The sequence below is a fragment of the Peromyscus maniculatus genome, chromosome 6 (assembly GCF_049852395.1).
Source record: "Peromyscus maniculatus bairdii isolate BWxNUB_F1_BW_parent chromosome 6, HU_Pman_BW_mat_3.1, whole genome shotgun sequence".
In the NCBI taxonomy this organism is placed as follows: domain Eukaryota; kingdom Metazoa; phylum Chordata; class Mammalia; order Rodentia; family Cricetidae; genus Peromyscus; species Peromyscus maniculatus.
Window position 1 is genome coordinate 67241813 of NC_134857.1, and position 26279 is coordinate 67268091.

The window sequence follows — 26279 nt, forward strand, 5'->3', positions numbered from 1 at the left end:
GAGCTGGAGAAATGGCTCGGCAGTTAAAAGCCACTATTGCTCTCACACAGGACGCAGCTCAGTTCCCAGCACTCACACCAGCAGTTCACACCCACCTCACACCCCAGTTCCAGAGGACACAGGAGAACCTTTGACCTCCTCAGGCACCAGCACTCATGTCCACATTCAGACAAAGACACCTACACATAATTTTAAAGTGAATCTTTTTTTAAAACTGTCCCCAAGCACAGTGATGAAGTTCTGGATGGTACTCCTGAGCACAGGAAGGCTGTGGGGTGGTCCTGGGGTGCTCCTGAGCACAGGAAGGCTGTGGGGTGGTTCTGGGGTGCTCCTAAGCTCCAACAAGAGACTAAAAACACACTGAGGAGGTATCGAGCTACTTCGTCACAGGATACGTTCACAGGTTACATACATGTAGACTCTGCAGAACCGGCTCCTGTTAAAATCTTACTCTTTCATTGTGTTTTCTTGGATCACACCAGGCTAACAGCAAAATAAGGAGCTTTGCTACCTAGGTTGAGTTCACATTTTACTTTGGTAAAAACAATAGTTTTACTTCACCCAAAAATATCTACTCTGCATTAAGCCTCCCACACAGCATTCTCAAATATGTGATTCAATAGAACTGTTATTTCTACTTTATTAGGCCAACATTAAGTAAAGTGGGTAATTTATTCCTAGAAAAAAAAATGTACTTGGCTTTTTAAAAGTTGAAATGGCCAACTGCAGAAGCATGCTTTTTGGTCCTTGGTATCCCCGCTAGTTCAACCTTTAGTGGGCCCTTAGGAAACCAGAACTTTAAAGAGTTCTCCACTGGGGAATGGGAGGATGGACCTAGAGAGATGGTTCAGTGCTTAAGAACACTGGCTGCTCTTCCCGAGGACCTGGATTTGATCTCAGCACCTACATGGTGGCTCACAATTGTCTGTAATCCAGTTCCAAAGGATCCAATGTCTGGGCTCCTCAGACACTAGCACTCGTGGTGCACAAACATAGACACAGGAAAAATATCCACGAACATAAAACAATTTTCTAAAGAGTTCTCTATGGAGACCTGTACCCAGCTCTGTGGTTCAGCATTCCCATAGCAGCAAGCATCAAATCCCCTGTTCTCGGCGAGCTCTGGGGAGAGAGCCTGCCTACCTCTGCACTTGGTCCACATCTTGTCCCACTTCCACCACACCTAGACAAACATGCCTCCCAATTGGTTACTCCAGGGCTCCTCCGTCCCCTGCAGCCTCATGCTAGATGGCAAACTGACTCCCAAAGCAGTTTTCAGTCTATTATTTATTTGTTTGTTTATTTATTGGTTTTTTGAAACAGGGTTTCTCTGTGTAGCCCTGGCTGTCCTGGATCTCTCTCTGTCTCTGCCTCCTGAGTGCTGGGATTAAAGGTGTGCGCCACCACTGTCTGGTTTCATCCTATCATTATTTTATCAACAGCTGATGTCCTTTCTCCACATGAGCAAACTTAGGTTTAAGTTTGAACTTAAGTCCATTTCTGCCTCCAAATTTCTCCCAACTCACTTCCTACCACAACCCAACATTATTCTCATTTCCTCTTCACAGTGTCATCTGTTGGCATTCCTGTACCACACATACAATCGTGTGTGTGTGTGTGTGTGTGTGTGTGTGTGTGTGTGTGTGTGTGCCTGTGTGCATTCGTGTATGTATGTGTAGAACTGTGTTTGTGAGTACATGTTTGGGCAGGCAGGGATTGTGATGGGTGGGAACAGTCTCCACATCTGCCTTCCCAGCTCCAGCTTACTTTGCCTTTCATTGCTCAATGAACTCTTCCCAGCTCTGGGTCCTAACTCCATCCTTTAAATGGGAAGCGTTAAGCAGCCCTTTGCAATCCTCTCATCATGCCCTGCGTTCAGCACTTCCTCACTGAACTGAGGATGATGGCGGCCGAGAAGCAGCGCCCGCATGCACTGCATCCTGAGTGCACTGGGCAGGGAGAGATGCAGGGGGCCCTTGTCAGGGACCACTGCCCCACAGCGTTGCTCTCACACTCCAGATCATTGTGAGGTTCACTCAACAAGAAAACCAGCCTCTAAATAACTTCCATAGAAAAGCACAATGCCTAAACTGCTCTAATTACAGTCTGAAGAAGTCACAACTCAGGAAACACTGCATAACACAAACAGTACAAATTGTATTTAGTTTGATTTGGTAACACACATCAGCTCACAAACTGCACGCCACTGCATGAGAAGCCAAATCATTAGTGTAGATGAGGCTTTTCTTTTCCAAATAAATTTTTATGTCCATAAACGAAGAGGAAAATTTTAATTTCAGGGATTGACAGTTCTTCAATCAATTACCTTAAATTATTAAAATACTGAATCTTTAAGTATTATTGAATTATTAATATTATTGTTGCTATCAATTATTTAAAATAGGTTAAGCTTTTGATAATGCTTTTTAAACAAACATAGGAACATTTGACACTTAGGCCAATAAATTCTGTCATGGCCTTGCTCATGAAAACTGGGCCACTCATTTTCCATGCTGCTTATAATTCTAAAAAATTTTTTTTCTCTTTTTCTACCAAGAACTACATTTATATCAAAGTTCCTTTGTTGTCATAATTTTTATATTTTAAGGCATTCATAAGTAAGAGTTGCTGGGAACAGAAAATTACAGCACATTTATATTATGGTGGCAAAGTTTCACCAGTAAAGCTCTGCCTTGCTCAGATCGTGAATGACCAGGTCAGAGCAGGTTAGTGAGGGGATGGGACAAACGTGTTCAGATTGTGAATGACCAGGTCAGAGTAGGTTAGTGAGAGCATGGGACAAACGTGCTCAGATCGTGAATGACCAGGTCAGAACAGGTTAGTGAGGGGATGGCACAGACGCAAATCCAGAAGCACCGGTGAAAATCACTGTTTGCCTGCACTCCGCCATTGCTTCTGGGCAACAAGCCCAATACCTGATCTGCCACCAATGTCTCCCCCAGTGTGATGACAAAAAAGCACAGTGAAAATTAACGTTCTTGTACGGAACTAAAATCCACTGTTTTTGGTCATTATGGAGATTTTATAAAATCTCCAATCAAGTTCTGATTTCTGTCTTAAGAGACTCCACTATCAATCCATTAATTTTTTTTCCAATTCCCTTGAAGACCAAACCTTTACCCTCTGAAACCACTTCCCTGTCTTCCAGAGCAGCAGCCTCCCACCTGGAACACAGCTAGAGGACTGCTCAGCAGCAGCAGCAGCTGTAAATGAATGACAGCTTGGGAAAAACATCCAACAGCAGCCCTAAGGACGTCAATTGTTTTCATAGCTGACCGACCATCCTTGTGATTTTGTATCTGACCACCCGATGTTCTCCAAAGTAAACTTTCTGAAATGCAACTTGGATCCTTGTACCAGCCTTCAACCGTCCAGCCCTGGTTCCAAATCTCTTAGGGATGCACTGTCCACGGTGCATCTGCCTGTCCTTGCCTAGCTTTATTTCAGACCCCCACACTTTACCATACACACCACCCTCTTCTGGCCTCCTCAGGCACCAAGGCACACAAACAGTACACAGACATATACAGGCAGGCAAAACACTCACATACTTAATTTTTTTTAATTATTTTTTTTAAAAAATATATGAAATCATTACACAATTTTAAGTCCAATTTCAAAATTAAAAGTTAAAACATAAAAAATGTAGCAGCCTAAATGAAAAGATGAAATATACATATTCCACAACCTGCACTAAACTAAGCCCACCTTAAATGCTGTCACTCCACGGTGTGGACTGACCTGAACGAGCACCTCTTCAGGAAGAACCTGCGGTAACTCTAGGAAAGGCTTCCTCTTCGTACGGTTCACTGCATCCCTGTGGCCAGTGACAGAACCCTTGTCTCACAATTAGCTTTCATGTCTGTCTCTTCTGCCACAAGGACAGTTCCTCAAAAGCCTATGCCTGCTTTTTCAAGCAATTAGTACAATGCCTAACAAAATAAAAACAAAATATTTATGATTGAATGACTCGATTCTACCATGGCCTAGAATCACGTTATGTCATAAACTTTATAAAAATGCCTTCCTGGAGACAACTGGCCAGTTTCAAATAAAGTTTGAAGCTAAGTTGGACCTTTGTGAGTCCGCTCTCACAATATTCAGTTCTGGTGATACTATCCAAAACACTGCATGTCATTTAGCACATAAAGATAATAAGGAAACTTATCAGAGGAAAAGTTGTCCACAATCCTATGACTAGGACAAACTGTTTTGATGTTTTAATTATGTATTGCATTTGTTACATACATAACGGGGTTTAGACAGCTATAAACGTAGGGCAGACCTCAATTTTGAACCTGCATTACCATTTATCAGACACTGGCTCAAGATAATAAGTACGTGTTCAGACTTTTTGTACTCTATGCCACAGTCACTGAATATCCTTCATGGGGCCTGCCTTAGTTATTGCTCTATCGATGTGAGAAGACACTGTGACCAAGGCAACTTATAGCAAGCATTTAACTTGGGGATTCACAGTTCCAGAGGGAGAGAGCCCATGGCCGCCTTGGTGGGGAGCATGGCAGCAGGCAGGCAGGCATGGCCCTGGAGCAGCAGCTGACAGCTTACATGGTGAGACAACAGCAGACCGAGATCTAACTGGGAATGGCATGGGCTTTTGAATCCTCAAGGACCACCCCTAGTGACACACCTCCTCCCAAAGCCACACCTCCTAATCCTTCCCAAACAGTTCCACTAACTAGGGACCAAGTATTCAAATATATGAGCCTCTGGGGCTATTTTCATTCAAACCACCACAGGGTCATTCTTCATTCTCTGAGGTCTACTGTAGACTTTGGAAAAATTTAGGAAGCTATCAAAGACAAAGTAAATAAACTGTGCTACATGACAGAGTCTGGAAAACTATTAATTATAAACAAATAATTATGAAGTGTTAAAAGTAAGCATCCTTTGAATCTCGGAAGCAAGCTTTCAAAGCAAGCATGTTTGGAGCCACACTTTTGTATCAAACATGGTGACCTGAAGCCAAAGGTTCTTTGAGGGCTTGGAGAGGTGACTCAGCAGGTAAAGCCCTTGCCACCCAAAAAGGAAGCTGGAGCTTGGATGCCCAGAACCCGCAGGAAAAAGCCAGGTAGATATGGTGGCCTTCCTGCGATCCCAGGAGGCAGAGTCAGGGAGGAAATCCCTGGAGCAAGGTGCCAGCCAAATTAGCCAAAAAGGCAAACTCCAGGTTCAGTCATCTCCCCACCTCACACCTGATGTCAGCCCCAGGCCTCCACACACATGTAAACATAACCATATGCACACCCCATTCACATACAAACACCCAAGAATTTTCTCTGAATATACATTGTAACATTCCTCAGGTAAGAATATGACCATATACCTAATGCAGGATGATCTTGAAAAATAAACACGTACAAAAAGCCTGGCACTCAAGATCAGTGTCTTATTAACTTTATTATCATTAAAAAATCCCATTTGATGTCATCCTTCAATGCTTAAGTACAAACTCTGTCCCGTAAGAGAACTACGTCATAGGAAATGAATATATTAAATCAAATTATATTTGTATTTCCTGGGCTCCACACCATATAATCAGCTCCCTAGGGCACAAATGATACTAACCACACTTCCTGATTTCTAGAAGTTTGCGAAGTTATTACAACATCAATTGATACTACCTAGGAGGAAATGTTCTTCAAGGAAAAATAAACTACTCTCAGGTTCTAAAGCTTTTAAGACATTTATCTTTGGCCAGATATAAAGTATGGACCACTATACTAAGTGAAGAAACATACAAGATGTTAAAATTTGGATCAGGTTACCTAAGTGGGCAAACTTATAAAGTTTTTGTTTATACACACATCATTGTGAATAAAAAGAAAAGCTTTTTATTCACATTTTCAAAGTTGCTCAGTGGTAAAGCCCTTGCCTGGCAAGCACACAGCCCTGGAGGCTTGATACCTGGCTCAGTAATAAATTCATTTCCATTTTCAAATGTTCATCCGTTAATATTTTACTACAGGAAATAGGTAAGTGAACAACCACTAGAGATTAGGTGCTCAAGAATCCAAACTCTTCAAAAACACAACTGTGCATATCACAGCAGCATCAGTGAGTACTCATGCACGGTACTCATAACTCGTTCTTGAAATGGCTCTTTCGTGACCTTGCATGTGGACAAACAACAAAAACAACATTTTTCAAATATAAGCAAGTGTCTTCAGGCTTACACTTAAGAGATGCCACCATAGACCAGTACAAAACAGAAAAATAAATGTAAATGAAACCTTTCAGGTAAGAGCCTGAAATACCGATGGAAATGGGAGCATCCCTTCTGGGTAGGTGCTGGCTGCATCGATATGTACACTCCTTAGGCTCTTAGCAGTAAACCTCCATGGAGGCAAATGCTAACCGCAGAGCTCACTGCACTGGCTGAGTCTGGCAGCTGTATCATACTACAATTAACAGTCCTAAAAATACCCAAGGAGAATAATCATGAAAAACAGTGTGCAGTCGGAGCGCGGAGCTTTTCTATATTAACATCAACAAGTGCATGAGGTCGATTTTTAAATCTGGAAACTTACACAGGGTTCCTGAGAGAGCAAGCCTGAGTTCTCACTGTGTTCCTTCATGAAGCAATTCTTTTTAATTTAGACTCAATTCATTCTTCTTCTATGAGGCAGAACCCCGAGAATGTGGAGGGCATGGCCAAACTTAACCTTTGCTCTCAGAATAACCAACAAGGATGAAAATAAGCACTCCCACCGTGAAAAGGAAGAGATCAAGAAGCCAAAGCGGAAGTTGTGAAACAGAGCAGGGATCTGCAAACTAGCTGGCCATATGCTAATGATCCATGTAATAACTAAGCATTGCAAAAGTGAGGGTGGAAACATTCGTGACTCTAAGAAGGCTCGAATGACAGAGCACACCGACGGCTGTCGTGTTCCCTAAAGAGGACATTGCACGTGGGCATCTCGACGCTGGCAGTGGTCCTAAAGTCTGGAAGTGTTTTACCCTAGAAACATCAACTGCAAGCAATTTCTAAGTCTGTTTTGCCTCTGTCCATGACAAGAATCAAATTGTTCCAAAATTCTATAAAATGTTTCTTTTATGTTAAACTCTGCTGTTTCTGGAAATGGTAAAAGCTAGAATTCTTCACATATGTGGACAGAGTTATATTTGGACCTTTCAGTTCTATAAGACAAAAAAAAAAAAGGCATTTTTAAAGATCTTTGCCACTGTGGCTTATTTCAAGAAAGGCATTCTAACTTTAAACATGTTTGGAAGGCTTTGTTTTCCTACACAAGTGTTTAAAAGTTCAAGGTTTTATTTCTTTTTTTTTTTTTTTTTTAAAAAAAAAACTGTATTTGGGTAACTAACCAAAGTTCACTGTGTGTTTAAACAAAATTATGGAATGGCCTGTATTCCTCTTTGAGGATCATTTTTCTTAGTCACCCCATTTATAAATACATAGGTTGTACATTAAGACTTTTCATTTATCTTTCTTCTTTTCCCTTTTTTGCAGTTCTGGGGATGGAACCTGGGGCCATGCTCATGCAAGCAAATGTTTTATTACTGAGCTACACCCAACTTCAAGACTCTACCTTTTTTTGGTTTATTTTTGGTTTTTCAAGACAGGGTTTCTCCGTGTTGCCCTGGCTGTCCTAGAACTCAACTCTGTAGACCAGGCTGGCCTCGAGCTCACAGAGATCCCTCTGCCTCTGCCTCCTGAGTGAAGGTTGTACTTTTTAAAGAAGATTAAAAACATGGATTTTTGGGGGGAGAGGGAGGAGGTTTCTTCCTGTATCAAAATACCTTCAAGAACTTAAAAGGAGTAAAGGTTTACACTGGCTCAAGATTTCAGAGTCTCTGTCCATGATCAGCTGGATTCACTGTATTGGGCCTGAGGCAAGACAGAAAATCAGTGCTTGAAGCAAACAGCAGCGAAGGATGCTCTCCTCAGCCAACAGGAAGTAACACCCGAGAGCTGAGAAGTCAGAACCAGACATGACCCACGAAGTTCCTTTCAGCTAGCTTCCATCACCTCCCAACAGCCAATCAAGCTGGGATCCCATCAACCAATTACTCCAGTGACGAGGTTAGAGGCTCAGGCATGCTCCAATCACTTCCAAAACCCCATCAGCTGACAAGCCAGCAGACAGCCTTTGGGTGACATGCTTAATGCAAACCATTACACCACGACATTGCTTCTAAATACTAAAAACTCAAGATTAAATCATGATGCTTCCTAACTTTAAATACCTACAAAAGCATTCATGATATCCTTCCTTAAACATCAGTGAGGATGCACCACCTAGCCATGCACTACCCTCACAAAATGAAGACAGACTGAGATCCGAGCCAGCAGATTTATAAACCACAGCTCCCTAAAGCTTGTGTCCCTTAGGCAAAGCTCCCTAAAGCTTGTGTCCATTAGGCAACACCGATGTCCTTGTAGCCTGTCTGTCGAAAATAAAAGTCTAAAGTTTGGCATGATGTCTACTAACAATGTCAGCACTCACAGAGCATTTCCTTTTGAATAACGTCATTACACTAAGCCAGGACTTTAAAATCCCAGCACTATAAATATGTGGAACCCAGAGAGCCAAATTACAGCCACCTGTGAACCTTAGGCTCCTCAGCAACTACTCTGGCTTCTAACGACCAGTCACCAGAATCCCTGTTTCTAGCTGTGACAATCAAAAAACTGAGTCCACATATGTCTTAGGACAAAAGAAAGAAAGAGAGAGAGAGAGAGAGAGAGAGAGAGAGAGAGAGAGAGAGAGAGAGAGAGAGAGAGAGAAAGAAAAGTCAGTGATGGTTTAGAAACCACGAGTTAACTCTGATGAAATCCTAAAAGATGGTTTAAGTGATTTTATGAAGACTTTAAATATATGAGTTAATCTTACTAACAAATTCAGATCTTAGAAATGGAGTCACTACTAATGTGAGCATTCTGAAGGAGGAAAAGAGTCAAGGCACACTGTAACAAGAATACAAAGGCTGCTGTCACATGACGCCCCATAATGTTTTCCATCCCAAAGCCTTCAGGCCCATGAAAGAAAGCAAGACCTCTCAGAAGTCCACTCCTTCAGGATGAGATCAGTGACTGCTGATGTGCACTGTCTGTGTCAGAGACCCAATTAATTTTAAACGGAAACGGACTTGGGTAGTAAGTAAACCAGGACGGAAAGTGTCTAAGACAATCTAAAATGTAAACAGAGTTCCTTATGTCTAAGTTCCTTCCTTGTTTCTCTTCGGAGGAAATCTGTCATATAAACACACACCCCCCCCACACCACACACATACTACACACACCACACACACTATACACATTGCACTACACCACATACACACATACCACACACACACACACACACATACACTACACCACATACACTACACACCACACACATACACTACACCACATACACTACACACCACACACACACATACACTACACCACATACACTACACACCACACACACACACACACACATACACTACACCACATACACTACACACCACATACACTACACACCACATACACACACACACTACACCACATACACTACACACCACACACACACATACACTACACCACATACACTACACACCACACACACACACACTACACCACATACACTACACACACCACACATACCACATACACTGTGCACACACATCCCATACACATACAACACATACCACACACACACACTACACACACCACACTACACCACACACACTACACACACCACACTATACAACCATACTACACACACACTACACACACCAAACTATACCACACACACTACATACACACACCACATACACTACACATACCACACTATACCACACACACACCACACACATACACTACACCATCACACACCTCACACACACACACCACACACACTACACCCCCCCCACACACACCTCACACATACACCACACACACACACACACACACACACACTACATACACTACATACACACACTACACATACACACACATCATACTACATACACACACAGCACACTACATACACATTTTAAAGAATGTTTAGAAAGTAGCTAGAGCTAGGCCTGGGCATAGTGTCCCACACCTTTAATTTCAGCACCTGAGAGGCAAAGGCAGGCAGATCTCTGAGTTCAAGGCCAGCCTGGTCTACACAGAGAATTCCAGAACAGCCAGGCCTACATAGAGACCCTATCTCAAAAAAACGAAAACAAAACAAACAAAAAAACCAACAAAAACAGTAAGTAGTTTAACCAACCTACGGAATAAAGCCATTTTATGGAAAAATAAAAAGAATAAAAATGAACATTGCCTAACTAACATTTTCATCAATCTTAAACATAACACAATCCTTGCTATTTTTTAAAAGAATTATTTAGGTATCTGAGTGCTGTATTTGCATGTACACCTGCAGGCCAGAAGAGGGCATCAGATTCCATTACAGATGAGCCACCATGTGGGTGCTGGGAATTGAACTCAGGACCTCTGGAAGAGCAGCCAGTGCTCTTAACCTTTGAGCCATCTCTCTACCCTTAACTCCTTGTTATTTTAAAGCAAGAGATAATGTTCTATTTCTACGTAAACCATACACCAAACAGAAGCAGACTTGAAGTATTGAAATAGCATGTTAAATCACAACTTTAAATCACACACACACACACAAAAAAAAACCCAAAAAAAACAAAACAAAACAAAACAAAAAAACCACAGTTCTTCAAGAATGGCCTGGGTCCCAAGAATGTAGTATCCAAAAGTTGTGTGTACAAAAGTAAAGTCTGTGGATTTTTTTTTTCAAACAATGTATTATGTCAAAGTTTGAAAACACTACTTTCTTTGCACATGGAAAATATGTAAGTTAGTAAGGCCTAACAGGTGATGTAAATACCTGGGCATGGCAGGACATGGCCTACAATCACAGGACTTGGGAGGCAGAGGCAAGTGGATACATCAATTCCAAGCCAACCTAGGCCACAGAGCAAGAACCTATGTCCAAAGAAAGACCAACTAACCAACCAGTGACAAAAGCAATCCCTGGGACAATCTGTAACCATCCCTGTAACACTCTGTAGCCACCCCTGTGACACTCTGTAGCCATCCCTGTGACAATCTGTAGCCACCCCTGTGACTCTCTGTAGCCACCCCTGTGACACTCTGTAGCCATCCCTGTGACACTCTGTAGCCATCCCTGTGACACTCTGTAGCCATCCCTGTGACACTCTATAGCCATCCCTGTGACACTCTGTAGCCATCCCTGTGACAGACACTCTGTAGCCATCCCTGTGACAGACACTCTGTAGCCACCCCTGTGACACTCTGTAGCCATCCCTGTGACACTCTGTAGCCATCCCTGTGACACTCTGTAGCCATCCCTGTGACAGACACTCTGTAGCCATCCCTGTGACAGACACTCTGTAGCCACCCCTGTGACACTCTGTAGCCATCCCTGTGGCAGACACTCTGTAGTCATCTGCCGACATCTCAAAGGTGAACTTCCAGACTGTGTTTAACATCAGGACAACACAGGGGAATCAGAACAGTAAACATTTGGTTTCTGACGGCAATGACAACCTTTATCCCTCTGAACTACTTTCATTCATTTATTTACTTTATTTGTTTATTTTACATCCGGAGCACAGGATCCCCCCCCCCTCCGCCCTGCCCCTCAATCCACTCCTGTTTTTGCTGAATTACTTTTGAAAAGTTACCCTCTCTGTCCTTGTGAGCAAAAGAAAAAAAATACAACATACAGAGTTCACGCCTTGTTTCTTTCCATTAGCATTTTCTTCAAATCTTAGAAGATCTCTCCAAGCATGCGTGTAAATGGCCAGTGCAAAGGCGCTCCATGGAATACCACTCAAACTATGTTTGCAGTCGGGATTTAACTGTTTTAATCTATCTTCTTGATTCCTTTCTGGGGTTAAAATTCCTATGCACAGTTTGTCTGATGTTTGCTTTCCAGGTTATTCAGGATAAATTTCTAAAATGAATTTATAAGCTCAAACAGTAAGACCTTTGGGAGAGTTACAAAAATTAGCACACTGCTTTTCAAAGCTTATACATTTTATACTTCCACCTCTTTTGACAAGGTCACATCACAGCATACTCAAAAACAGTAGGCATTTCTCTTTATTAAAAAAAAATCCATTTTAAGCACCAAAAAGGAAGATTGAAGAACTGTTGGGTAATACCGGGAATAAAGCCCAGGTCTCACTCACACTAGTCAAGTACTCCACTCTGAGCCATAATCTCAAAACATTTCAATGTTAGTTTACACACTGTTAGTATATATGTATATGTATATGTCTGTGTTTTCAAACTGTTCACACTCAGATTCACTTTTCCAGTATCCCCTTCATATTAAGTTGCCATAACTCAACATAAAACATAAAACTGCTGTTTGATACCTAGAAATTAAATTTTTATACAGTCCAATCAACCTTCCTCTTTTATAAATTTCCCACTACTTTTATTCTTGGAAAATTCTTTTCCATTTCAACATAGCTATTGATATAGTTTCCGTTCTTTTGCTGAAGACATCACACACTTCAGACACAGGACTTGGGGGAACAGAGTTGGAACTGACCTGGAAGCCTCCTCCCCAAGGACTAGCTCTAGTAGTCCCTGAAGATGCTTTGCAAGCTGCCAAGGAAAAAAGCGATCACCAGTCCTCCCCAGCTATAAAACTTGTGAACCTCAATGATACCTTCCTGGCAAGATACTCCAATGGTGCAATAATGGTATAATGGCACTTTTATCATGGGAATGACCAACATCTGTCTAATAGAACTTAAGGTCTACTTAATAGGAGAGAACGGATACCTAGTACTATAAACCTAGCCAAATATCTATGGCTAGAGAGGTCCAAAACCATAGAGGAGAACACACAATTTCCATTTTCCAGAATGAACATAATTTCTAACCATATTCTAAATGCTTATCTTTTTTTTAGAGGGGAGGGTATGCCTGCATGCTGGAAGAGGTGAGCTACCATGTAGTTGCTGGGAATTGAACTCAGGACCTCTGGAAGAGCAGCCATCTCTCCAGCCCCCCTAAATGCTTACTCTTATACTCAAAGATAAGTGTAACTCTTACCCCTCCAAAAACAAAAACAAAACAAAAAACCCACCAACTTCTTTTTGTAGGAGATAGAGACTATTTCAGAGATACACAACTGGTCAAAACGCAGAGAATAAGTGACCATTGGTGCTCAGCCCCAACTGGTTTTCCTACAAATTAACTCCTACTCCTAAGGCTCAGGAAAATCATGGAAGAGGGAGAAGAAAGATTTTAAGAGCCAGAAGACTCAGGATACCTGTGCTAATATCTTCTAGACATGACAGAAAAACTGTACCCACGAAATCTCGACCATAGAGTTACCTAAACAAGACCTGCATAATGACACCACCAGTCGACATGCCAATGTGGGTGAGGGGAATTTCACAAAGCCCCACCCTGCTGGGAGAATCCCTGCAGAGCTGCAGTGGTTTGCCTCCAGAGCATTATTAGTTCCCAGCCTTAATCTGCCTTTGTGATAGCTACCTTTGTCTCCTGGTGCCCTCTATGTGAATCTGGCCTGAGAGTTTTCTGAGGGGCCAAAGCCTATGCAGATTTGGCTGAAGAAGAATCCAGAACACGCAGGTATTCTTCAGCAGAGAATATGCATTTAGCATTGTCTCTTGGGGAAGCTTAGATGAGAGGTGTTGGGGTACGAAGATTAACTTGCTAAAAGGTGTACATTGGAGAATAAAAGGGCCCTTTGCTAAACTACAGTGGACCGGTCCACAGAGATGGATCCCCCTGCAGCTGGGAAAGGCTAGAATCATCCTTGAGGTGCACCTGTCTCTTGATTCCATGGACTCTCGCAAACACCCACACCCAATATACAACACCACCCCTGATGAAGAGAAGAGTTATAGGCAAGGAACAAGGCTGTAAAAGGGAGAACCAGTTTTCCCCAGGGACAAGCATCTAGATAGGTTATCCAGTTGCAAGTGGTCAACCCTTAACACATGTACAACATGCACATACGAGCAACACTAAATACACCTATGAGGTTGTTGTGTGTGTGTGGGGATATGTGTGCCACAATAATTATAGAAGTAGTCATGAATTTGAGAGGTAGTGTGGGCAGGGACCACGAGAGGATCTGAAGAGGGGAGGAGAAGAGATGGAAATGATGTAAATATATAGTGTTTGCATAGGAAATTCTCCAACGCATTTTTTTACTTAAAAAATTGACATTTCTAATGCAAAATCTTTTTGAAGAGATTCTTTGAGCTAGACTAAAATTTCAGTATTTCCTTCTTCAATTTGATGTTCAATTACTTTGTTTTACTTACATATTCCATGAATGCCATTCATTTGAAGATTTCCAAATCAGAGTTCTTATTGAAATCTTATTTGTAATTACTGTTGTATGACACCCCTCTTTTTCACTCAGTGAGTGAGTGAGTGTGTGTGTGTGTGTGTGTGTGTGTGTGTGTGAATGTGTGAATGTGTGTGTGTGTGTGTGTGTGTGTGTGTGTGTGTGTGAGATCCACCTGCCTCAACTGTCCAGGAACGGGGATTACAGGCATGTGCCGTGCCATCACATGTGTGTGTGTGTGTGTGTGTGTGTGTGTGTGTGTGTGAGAGAGAGAGAGAGAGAGAGAGAGAGAGAGAGAGAGAGAGAGAGATCCACCTGCCTCAGCTGTCCAGGAGCGGGGATTATAGGCATGTACCATCGTGTGTGTGTGTGTGTGTGTGTGTGTGTGTGTGTGTGTGTGTGTGTGTGTGTGAGAGAGAGAGAGAGAGAGAGAGAGAGAGAGAGAGAGAGAGAGAGAGAGAGAGAGAGAGAGAGATCCACCTGCCTCAGCTGTCCAGGAGTGGGGATTACAGGCATGTGCCATCACAACCAGCTATGCCTTATTTTTATGGTTTTCTAATTTGACATATTTAGGTTACTTTTTCTTTTGGTTAGCTATGTTAAATATTTGTCTCTTTCCTTCCTGTCTTCCCTGTGCCAACCAGAACCGTCTTTCTGATTCACCTTATCTTGTTTTCCTGTCGTGGGATAGTTGTACACTGTGTAAAGGTGTATTGCTATGATTGGTGTAACAAAAAGCTAAACAGCCAACAGTTAGGCAGGAGGTATAGGTGAGATTTCTGGGGAAGAAAGAGGGGGGGAATCTAGGCATGGGGGAGACACCAGGAAACAGAGACAGGAAATAGGAGGTGTAAGATGGAAGAGAGGTAACATCACGTGATAGAATGTAGATTAATATAAATGGGTTAATTTAAGTTGCAAGAGCTAGTGAGGAACAAGCCTAAGCTATAGACCGAGCTTTCATAATAAGAAGTTGCCATGTTATTACTTGGGAGCTGGCTGGTGGCCCAAATAAAAATCCGACCACATTTTTCTGTGGCCTGACTTATTTTCACATACATACAAAATAAATCTTAGGTTGTCGTGTGTTATCCTGTGCTGGATATCAATTCTTTTGTACAGTGTCTGTTTTTACTCACACTGTGGAACTATCTGATCATTAGCTCCAGCGTCCTAACCTATTCTGCTAGAACCTCGGCACCTATTGTTATTTCTTTAGTTTTCTGGGTTATTTTGTTTTGGGTTTTGTTGTTATTGTTGCTGCTGCTGTTCCTCTATTTTTTTTTTTTTTTTTTTTTTTTGAGACAGGGTCCTGAGTACAAGGATTCAAGGCCATCACGCTTGGCCTTTCTCATCTATTTTTGGTGCTCAGGACTGAACCCTGGGTCTTGAACACAGCAAGCACACACTTTCCTCCTGAGCTAACTCCCAAGCCCTAGAACCTGTACTGAAATTTTTATGAAATACTGTAGCAAGCACCCTAGTCATTAGATCCGGTCTTAGAAAACTGGAGGTTTGACATGTTTTCCAGAAGATTCTTCTCTGAAGGTCTAGACAGTGCTCCTTCTCATCATTACAGGAGCCAAAATTTCAAAATAAGGTATGTTGAGGAAAGAAACAAAATTTAAAAATGTAACATTGAAAACTAAAATTTTAATGTAATACTAATATAAATAATTTAGTTTTGTGCTATTTGGGAAAATACACGTTGGAAGCACGTTTGTCTTTAAGAATAATCAACTTCTGGCAAAACTCGACTTTCACATCACTATTCATGCTTTTTTATACTGTGCCCAAGTTTTCAAAGCACATTAGATTCTTTGATACATTGTTCCTGTAATTCTACTTCCATATTTCCAGTCAACTATTCACTTTTCAGAAATGCTGGCTAACTGCCTCTATTGTTCTTGAAGAAATGTATGTGGACATTCCTGTGACAATACTTCCTTTTGAAATGTGTTCTCCATGTTACACATCGTGGAGGAAAACATGCTAAATATCTTTGATTTTTATTTCTGTGATAGGTTAAATACATCAACTATCTTTAATTTTTACTTCTGTGATATACCAACCAACAAACACTAGTAGATAATTATTCCTGGATAACGTCTCGTTTAGTATAGGACACCACCTCAATTTATACTTTTCCCTGGAACTTTACATCTTTCTTTCTATGAACTGAAGATATCACAGATTCTGAGATATCTGGAGAAATTGGAAGCCCTTACATCCTTCTTGCCAAAGGCTAATTCACACACACACACCCCTCATGGAAACCTGCTAGGATTACTTCCAGGAGACCACTACATTCTGTTGTTGAAGATATAACCGCAGCAGCACAAGGAGTCGGACATGCTGACACCTCTAATCCTAGCACTTGGGAGGACAAGTTCAAGCTTAGCCTGTCCTGTACAGCAAGTTCCAGACCGTCTTTTCAACCCCCAGCAAAGATAATCAGAACATAAACGAGATGAAGGCAAGGTGGCGAGCCACAGGAAGAGGCACCTTACCTGCTTTCCATCCAGGGTGCACAGCCTCTTGACCACGCCCGAGTCTAGTTTAATGGCTTCAGTGATATCCGTGAGGACCTGCTCAAAGGAATGGGCAGTCTTTTTATTCAGAAGGATCCGCACAGCCTTCCTAGGCTTCACTCCACTTCGAATCACAGTCACTAACTTGGGTTTGATGAAATCCTTGCTTTCTTTCACCTCACTTTTCACAGAGGCCACGGCCAAGGCTCGGGTGGTACCACCCTTGATGTTCACAGACCAGTTCGGATTAACGTTTTTGGTGTAATCAACTTTACGAAATGGTTCATTGGAGGCACACACGTAACTCTCACCTAAAAAGCAAATATTAATCTTATTAGCACAACATCAGATCTCGGAGCATTGGCCACAGTAAGCCTGGATGCATTATGTCTAAACAACAGCTTCTGGAAACCTGTAAGTCAGCTCCTAACCCTGTGGTCACAGGAAGGGGGTGCAGTATAATTCCCTTTTCCTCTACCATTCTCCCACCGCCCCCCTTTCTTCTACATTACCTAGGTTGGTTTTCAGAGAATCACAGGTATAATGTGAAAATAACTAGAGTGAGATCTGGGCTTCATTTTAAACAAAGGTGTCACCTTTGATACGTCCTTACTCCACACTTTGATTCTCAGTATCACTAGCTGCAGAATTAAATGGATCAAGTAACTAAATTCCAAAGTACTTCCTAATTCCAAAAGCAAACTGACAAATTTATTCTTCATACAACCTCATTCTGGCCAGCCGTGGTGATGTGGTACAATCCTGTAATCCTAGCTACTCAGGAGGCTAAAGTGAAAAGATTGTGAGTTCAAGGCCAGCCTGGGCTACACACTGAGAAGGGAGGGGGATCGCACTGGGTGTGGTAGTCCTAGGAGCAAGAGGCTGAGGTAGGAAGACTGCCACCAAGTGTAAGGAGCCTCTAGGATATGCAAAGAGCTTCGGGCCAGTCCAGGCTACACAGCGAGACCCTGTCTCAAAAATAGACGTAAATCAATAGTTCATTCTGACTGAAATAATTGGGTCACAAATATATTCATAAAAAACAACGGCAATCCTTCTCACTTCAGTCCTCCTCCCACAGCCATCACTGCAGCCACACACAGCTGGCCCAAGTACATTCAGTTGTAGTGTCGTCCGCCCAATCACAGGAGCGCCGCAAAGTGAAAGCGTCCTGCGGTCCCTGTTTTCCCTGAAGGAATGTAAACTTAAACTGTAATGTCAAATGGACAGCCTTTTCTACAGCTTCTTAGATGGGAGCAAATAGTAAGTTAAATGATAGTCGTTTCTCACAAAGCTTAACCAGGCTTTTGTTTAATTAAGAACAGCACAAAAGTTATACTACTTGCCTATTCATTTATCAATATCTAAATTTTTTACATTCCAAAATTTCTAAAATTCCTACTGAAAAGCTGTTATTTTTTCCAAGAAATATATAACTTACTCAATAATTTTAGTATTGACTTTTTGACATGCAAGGTTACATGCTAAGATTTTCTCTGAGATATAATTCATAAAGAATATATTATTTCATATATTTAGTACAAACAGATTCACCCTTAATATAGTAACTATATCAGATAAGTCATAAATGTTTTACCAAAACAGTGAAAAAGAAAGCCTGAGGACGAGCTGTAATGTCAATATTAACTATTATAAAAGTGTTCTCCAAGTCCTGATTAATAGCAAACCTCGAGACTCCCAAAGGCACAAGTGAGTGAGATCAGGGGTATGAAAAGGAATGCTCAGGACATGCAATGTCTTCTTTTTAGAGGGAGAGTTGGGGTCCTACCCAGGAGAAGCAGGGACTGATCCTAAGCTGTAACACCGCTTCTACAGCGGCACCTGAAATCTCTCCCAACCATCACCACCCAGCTGTCATCTCCACAGAATCATCTTCACAGTGTGACCATAAGAAAACTGCCCAGAATTTCAAAAACGGTTAAATCAAGTTAATAGAGCTATGCAATGCCCATGTATGTATTAGCAAGAAAAACATAATGGTGGTATCATTTAATTTTATAGAAAAACTCACAGTCATATCAAAAAAGTCTTGCCATTTTTATGTATGATGAAAATTTGATAAATGTTCTAACCCAAAACCTAACCTATGTGTAATAGGGGAATATATAAAAAATAACTTTAGTAAGAAAAGATATTTGTTTCCTAAAAGACAGGGAGATAGTGAGTCAGTGGTAATCCCTTATCAAGATAAGAAGAAAAAACAAAAATAAAAAAAAGAGAGCAGATTGACTACATCCATCTCCCTTGATCACCCAGTCCCTGCACAGCTGACCTACCAGCCTGCAGACCCGCTTTCCCCCTTCTGAGCACACAGGCTCAGAAGAACAGAAGGAGACAGAGCAAGCCCCTTCATCTGCTTGTGCAGTCACAGGTATTTATAACTCCTTTCCTCTCTCACCTTTTCCCTTCACAATGTTTTTACCAGAAATATGCAGACCAGTTCTAAAATTTGCAAAGTCAAGATGTCCAGAGAATAGAGCCATGCTTCCATGGCACGCGCGCGCGCACACACACACACATACACACACACACACACACACACACACACACACACGCACACGCACGCGCACGCGCACACACACACACACACACACACACGCACATGCACACGCACACACACATTTCTGCACGCTAAGCTTACAAGCTATTAATTTCTCACAATCATTCTTTAACTGGTAAGAAAGTTTCTTTAATAGGTGATTTTGTCCTTAAGCAGATACAAGCCTCACCTTCCTTCAACTGAAACAGTCACTAGCAGATGGGATATAAACACAGAAAGGTTTTACCTTCCCTGGTCACTCTGCAAACAAACCCTAGTTACAATGTAGCACACAGACCGGTGGTTCCCGACCTCCCCAATGCTACGACCCTGTCATACACTTCCTGGTGTTGTGGTGACCCCAACCATAAAGTTATTTTCACTGCTACATCACAACTGTAGTTTTGCCACTGTTAAGATTTATAAGTAAATATCTGTGTTTTCCAATGGTCTTAGACGACCCCTGTGAGAGAGTTGTTCAACCCCCAAAGGGTTGAGAACTGCTGACCTGTTCTTCCAACACCTAACTTTTTACTTTTTAAAGATCTGCTCTTGCTGGGCCTCTCGGTGCTAGGCTGGTTGTTTAAGGGGTGAGTGTGAGTATCTCCTCCCCCTCATGAACTAAAAGCTTTAAAGTTTTTGACTGCTGAGAACAAAGCTGGCTGTGGGATAACTACATGTGATCTTACGAAATGGGGACTTCATACACCAGCAGTTTTAGACTACTTTTGTGTTAGTCAATGCAGTCTCTCACATGTTATAATGTAATTGTCTAATAGCACTAACTAGTTTATTTTAAAAAAAAATCCTGACATTCAAGCCATATTCACATTGAAGTCTGTGACATAAAATCTGGACCCTGAGATTATGCCTCGTTCTTGTAGTAGGAGCAGGCAGACAACTTTGTAAGGAAAACAAAACCCAATTAACCTGAAGTGTAGACTCTTCCCGCCTAGAGAAAATGACAGATACACTGACAGACACATATACCACAGTTAAACAAGGCAATGCAGAAGAAAACATGGACAGACATTTAAGGTCTAATACCAGTAAATCTTAGGAATTTCAGTGTTTCCCTAATTTCCAAAACTAAGGAAAGAGTTCCCCCCAAAGAATGTAACCAAGGAAAAGCACACTCAGGTATGTTTGCTCTTCGTGAAGTCTAACGTTTGCGAGATACGGGGTGCATTATAGTCTAACGTGCACATCTCCCTCAGAAGATGAGCCCCCCACCCCACCCCCACATAGCTGCTTAAGAAAAATACAGAGTAGGAAAAAGTACGGCTGTTGTATTAGTTTACCGCGTCACACAATTTACTTGGGGTTTCTAACCAAACTGTACACTGGCCAGAACTCAAAAGAATAGGAGTCAGCAAGGTAACACAAAATCCCCTGCTCCAGTGGGGTGCTGTGTGCACTCTACCCTTGGGTGTTAGGTCTCACGAGCATCCCTGCCGCCTTCATCTGCTGCAGACACAAAGTGACGTGGGTGGCCTCCGTGACCACATTCTCGCACACATCTGAAAGGCAAGCAGAGTCCTCTCCTGAAGCTGCATCCAACAGTCGGGGTGATGATGCTTTCCACCAAGGAAGGTGTGGAGACGCTACTGTGGACACAGATGTGAAGAAAGAGGTATGTCCATATACTGGGGTTTCTGCACAGAGATCTGGGAGTTTGTCTTAAGACCTAAGAAATGAGCTAAATGTGAGAACAGAAATCCCACTAATGAGACTGAAAATGGATCTCACAGTAAGATAAACTAACAGATCCATGGTCTGCCTTCAGCTCCTCACAGCTGGTCAAGTGTAAGCCATCCTTAGAGCTCACAGTGGGAATTTTAACTGTGTGCTGATTTTCAGGATAAAATGAACTCATCACCCCATTGTGGAACACACATCTAAATAACTACTTCAAAATGAAGCACAGTCACACAGCTCCAAAACTCTAACTCTTTAGGCACAAGGTATATAACTTGGCCAGGGGTTAGTCAGGAAAATAAGATAATAAAGGTATACTCACAGCAAGTTAAGGCCAGAGGACAGACACTTCCTAGGAACGGAAGTTCGTCAGAGTATACAGCTGGCTCCGTGCACGGCATTCTGAAGCCATCACATCAGTTCCGCACACCAACTCAGCATTAAGCACTGAAGCGGTGCCGGGAACAGCAGTTTAGCTGGCACAAACAGCACCTGCCCTTTTATATGGCTAGCCCACAGGTCCTGAGGTTTGCCAGTTCTTTCATGGCCACTGTACGTGGACAGCACTGGAGGATGAAACCTTGTGTACCCTGTCTTTATAAATATCTTTTAAGTTACAATGTAGTCAACACTGAGCTTCTATAATTCGGATGCTAGATTTTTGTACTGATTGTTTTATTGTCATTGGTGGTGATGCTAGAACAGTGGTTCCCAACCTTCCTAAGGCTGCGACCCTTTAACACAGTTCCTCATGCCGTGACGACCCCCAACCATACAATTATTTTCATTGCTACTTCCTAACTGTAATTTTGCTACTGTTATAAATTATGATATAAATGTCTGATATGCAAGATATGTGATATGTGCCCCCTATAAAAGGGTCATGGAGTCACGACCCACAGGTTGGGAACCACTGTGCTGGAATCTTGTAAAGTAGCACTCTACCACTGAGCTATACCCACCCGCCACCCTTATCCTTATTTTCAAGGGACACAAACATACTCAGGTTTTGTGATATCTGGGGAATATGAGGAACAACGTCTACTGTTCTACACAGTCGTAACAATGACTACAGTTAACAACAATTAAGTGAAATGTTTCAAGGTCAACAGCAGAGAGGACTTTAAAAGTTCCTAGCACAAACAAACAAACAAAAATGTTTGAGGTGATAAGTACACCAATTCCTTTTATGATCTAATCATTGCACACTGTGTACATGCATTGAGATATCACACAATACCCTATAACTATAACTCCTGTGTGTCAATTAAAATCAAATATAGCCAGGAGTGATTATATATGTCTAAAACCCAGCACTTGGGAGGCAGAAGCAGGTGAATCTTAGTTCCAGGCCAGCCAGAACTACATAGTGAGACTCCTGTCAAAAAAAAAAAAAAAAAGGTAAATATTAAAAAACTGTACAAGTGTAAGGATAATATGGGAAGAGTTTCGAACTGAAAGATGATATCTGCAAACACACTGGGGCATCGTGAGTGGAGCATCCCTTTAACTGGCTCATCTAAGCAGTGGTTCCCAGCCTCTGGGGTCCTTTAACTATCCTATCTTTCATCCCTAATCTTGCATGAATCTAACAGCAAAGTTTCGTCCTCAGTTTAAGCAAGTAATAACAATTACAACTGAGATTCAATACAAGTAATGAAAGGTTCAGAAAACAGGCGTTTGTCCAAAAGAGAAAGACAGATGGACAGACAGACTTTCCAATGAGAAGGTTTGGGGCAAGCGGGAAACATCTGAAGGGCAGATAATAGGCAGGGCAGGCCTGAGACGCAGCTGTGTGTGTCAGAGAGCCTGGGCACCCGGAAGAGAAGGGAGTGGGGCAGGGGGAGACACAGCCAAAGCTTTACCAATCTCCACATGGTCTGTTCAGAGTTAGAAAACGTGACTTAGACAGGGCACATGCCTTTAATCTCAGCACTTGGAGGTGGGGCTGGGTGTTGGACATAATTTTGCTGTAAGATTCTGAAGACTGTGTGTCGAGTATCTCTAGAAGCCGGGCTCCTAAGTATTTAAGTTTACTCTAAGATTCGTGTGGAACTTTCCAGCTACTTCCTTTGATCACTAAACTAAGAGGACAGATATCCACTGGGCTATTTTTCAAATTCTTTCACTCACACTTAATGGACACACACACAACCAGTAATACATTTCTATGATTTCCTTTCTTCCTCTTGATTCTCCAGGTGAGGCAAAATACTATTAAGAGATGAAGATGATGAGCAAGAAAACAAGGGAAGAGGGGCTGGAGAGATGGCTCAGTGGTTAAGAGCACTGGCTGCTCTTCCAGAGGACCTGGGTTCAATTCCTACCACCTACATGGCAGCTCACAACTGTCTGCAACTCCAATCAGTTCCAGGGGATCCAAAACCCTCACACAAACACACATGTAGGCAAAACATCAATGTACATGAAACACAAATAAATTATTTTTAAAAAGAGGGAAGAGACTATCACTGACTGTAAGAAAGAATTTTATCATTATTTCAAAACTAATCTTAAATTTGTAGAAGATATTCTAAGGAAGAGCTCAACAACCTAAATTGGTCTAAATGTATATTCTGATACATCTATTACAACAGCAGACTATGGAGACAGCTCAGCCAGTAAGGTGGTTGCTGCACACGCATTAGGACGCATGCAGGCTAGTCCTCTGTCAACTTGACCGCAAACTAGAGTTACCTGAAAAGACGGAGCCTCCATTGCACTCAGCTGTAGGGCATTTTCTTAATTAGCTATTGATGGGGGAGGGCCCAGCCCATTGAGGGTGGTGCCATCCCTGAGCTGGTGGTCCTGGGTTCTATAAGAAAGCAGGCTGAGCAAGCCATGATGTGCAAAGCCAGTAAGCAGCGCTCCTCTATGGCCTCTGCATGAGCTCCTGCCTCAGGTTCCTGCCCTGTTTGAGTTCCTGCCCTGACTTCCCTTCCATGATGAACAGCAGTATGGAAGTGTAAGCCAAATAAACCCTCGCCTGCCCACGCTGCTTTTGGTCACATGTTTCCTCAAAGCAACAGAAACCCTAACTAAGACAGAACCCAAGTTTGATCCTCAGAATATATTTTTTAAAAGCCAAGTATGGAGACCCACACCTATAACCTCAAAGACGGGTAGATCCTTGGGGTTTCCAGACAGCCTAGTGCCACTTGGCCAATGAAAGACCATACAGGCAAAAGTACATGATGTAAGTTATAATCACCTGCAATCAAAATGTAACAAACAAACAAAAGGTAACACAACAGGTCACAATGAGGCTATTTTAGTGTGTTTACTTGAACTGTTAATAAACATTACCCTGTTAAGCAAAAGCATGTAAACTGATCTTACCAAACCAGTGTCCTTCCATTCCTTCTTTCTAGAAAGGCAACAACTTCTGACCAAACTTGCCATGATACTTTGCCCTCTGCTTCCAGAGTACTGGGGGTACAGATGTGTACCACCATGCCCAGCCTGACTAACATTTTTTGCTCTGAGGAATTTACTTTAAGAGAGAGAAGGTGAAGGAGGGGAGGGAATAGGGGAGAGAACTTGGGTATGTGAGTGCAGTGACCACGGAAGCCAGAGGCACTGGATCCCTTGGAGCTGGAGTTACAGGCAGTTGTGAGCTGCCCAACATGGGTGCTGGGGACCAGACCTGGGTCCTCTGGAGCAGTTAGTGCTCTTAACCACTGAACCATCCCTCCAGCCCCAGCCTGACTGACTCTTAAAGGAGACGAGGGGTTAAAGGGTCGGCATTATTTATCTCTCCCACTACAGATGTTACCTAAGATTATGGAGCTTTAAGATGAAATAGTCATGTTTAAATCATTTCTGCTGCCATGTCAAAAATCCATAACCCAAGTGTATTAGTTATTTTCTCCACTGCATAATAAAAGCAACTTAAGGAAGGGTTTGATCTGGGCTCATACTTTGCAGGTATAGTCCATCAAGCCATGTCTGTAGGAATATGAGGCAGCTGTATCCACAATCAGGAAGCAGAGGGCAATGAGTCCAAGTACTAAGCTGGATTTCTCCAGTTTTCACTCAGTCTAGCATCCCAACGCCACCTACATTTAGAGTGGGTCTTCCCAAAGAATCTAGAGACTCCCTTACAGACGTGCCTAGGTGTTTGTTTACTAGCTGATTTTTAGATCCTGTCAAGTCGATAATCAATGTTAACTACCAATCACACTAGGTGACTCATAAAGACGGAAATATATTTCTCACGGCTCTGGAGGCCGAGCATCTATCTAGTGAGGGACAGCTCCTGATCACAAAGGCAGTTCCTGGCCGCAGCTTCCTAGGGCAGAAGCAGACAAACCCACGTGGACCTCCTTCGTGAAGAGAGCAGTCCAACCCAGAAGCGCTTGGCCCTCACACCACCCGCCACTTCTCAGTGGATGGTGGAGCAAAGCAGCTTTAGGAATGCAAGTTCAAAGCCAAGGAGGTGCAGAGCTCTGCCTGCCCAGCATGTGCTGATCCCCAGAACCTGAGCAGGGAATGTTTAAAAGGCTCAAGTGTCATGCCTACCTCTTACCACTAGACAAGAGAGCTTTTCTTTATCTTCTCTGAGCACAGAGGATAAAGCAGCCATGTCTCTCACCAGATATTGTAAGTGGTAAGAGGAAATGAACCAAGCAAAACGTCTCACTCAATAGTTACAGCTACAACGTTTAGTAAATGATGGCTGTGGTAAACAGAAACAGCTCTCTCACCCTCAGTGGGAAGATGGGATGAGGGGGAGGCCCTAGCCAGACACCTCTTTGCCTATGAATCCTGAAGAAGGAGCTTACCAATCACTGTCAGAGAGATCTAGTTCCCTTTATCGCACAAAACAGGACCATAAAATACCCATGTCCGTGGCTTAAAACCTCATGAAATATTGCCCTTGTCTTATAACTCCCAGGGTATTACTGTATAATACTCCAATTTCACGACTGCTCTCCAAAATTCTCATTTTCTTCCCCTAATATTTCACTCAAATTTTAAAATCCAAAATTCTTCTTCTGCAAAGGACTTATTCTGCAGCTGTGTATGGCACATCTGCTTTTCATACTTGAGAAGGAGGGAGGCGAGAGCCACAGAAAGTTATTATATAAGAGTCATTCCTCCCACACTGGGAAG

The 26279-nt window shown here is 42.4% G+C and overlaps 1 protein-coding gene across 8 annotated transcripts in view; it reads right to left on the reverse strand.

Moving 5' to 3' along the window:
- Positions 1–26279, reverse strand: part of Dclk2 (doublecortin like kinase 2) — a 129901-nt gene that overhangs the window by 99022 nt on the left and 4600 nt on the right. For all 8 annotated transcript variants that reach the window (XR_001577875.3, XR_001577873.3, XM_015995333.3 and 5 more), the window contains exon 2: positions 16886–17217. Coding sequence is in view for 6 of the 8 variants with exons in the window: in XM_015995333.3 (XP_015850819.1) it covers positions 16886–17217 (332 nt within the window). In the remaining 2 variants the exon portion in view is untranslated. The remainder of the gene's footprint in view (positions 1–16885; positions 17218–26279) is intronic.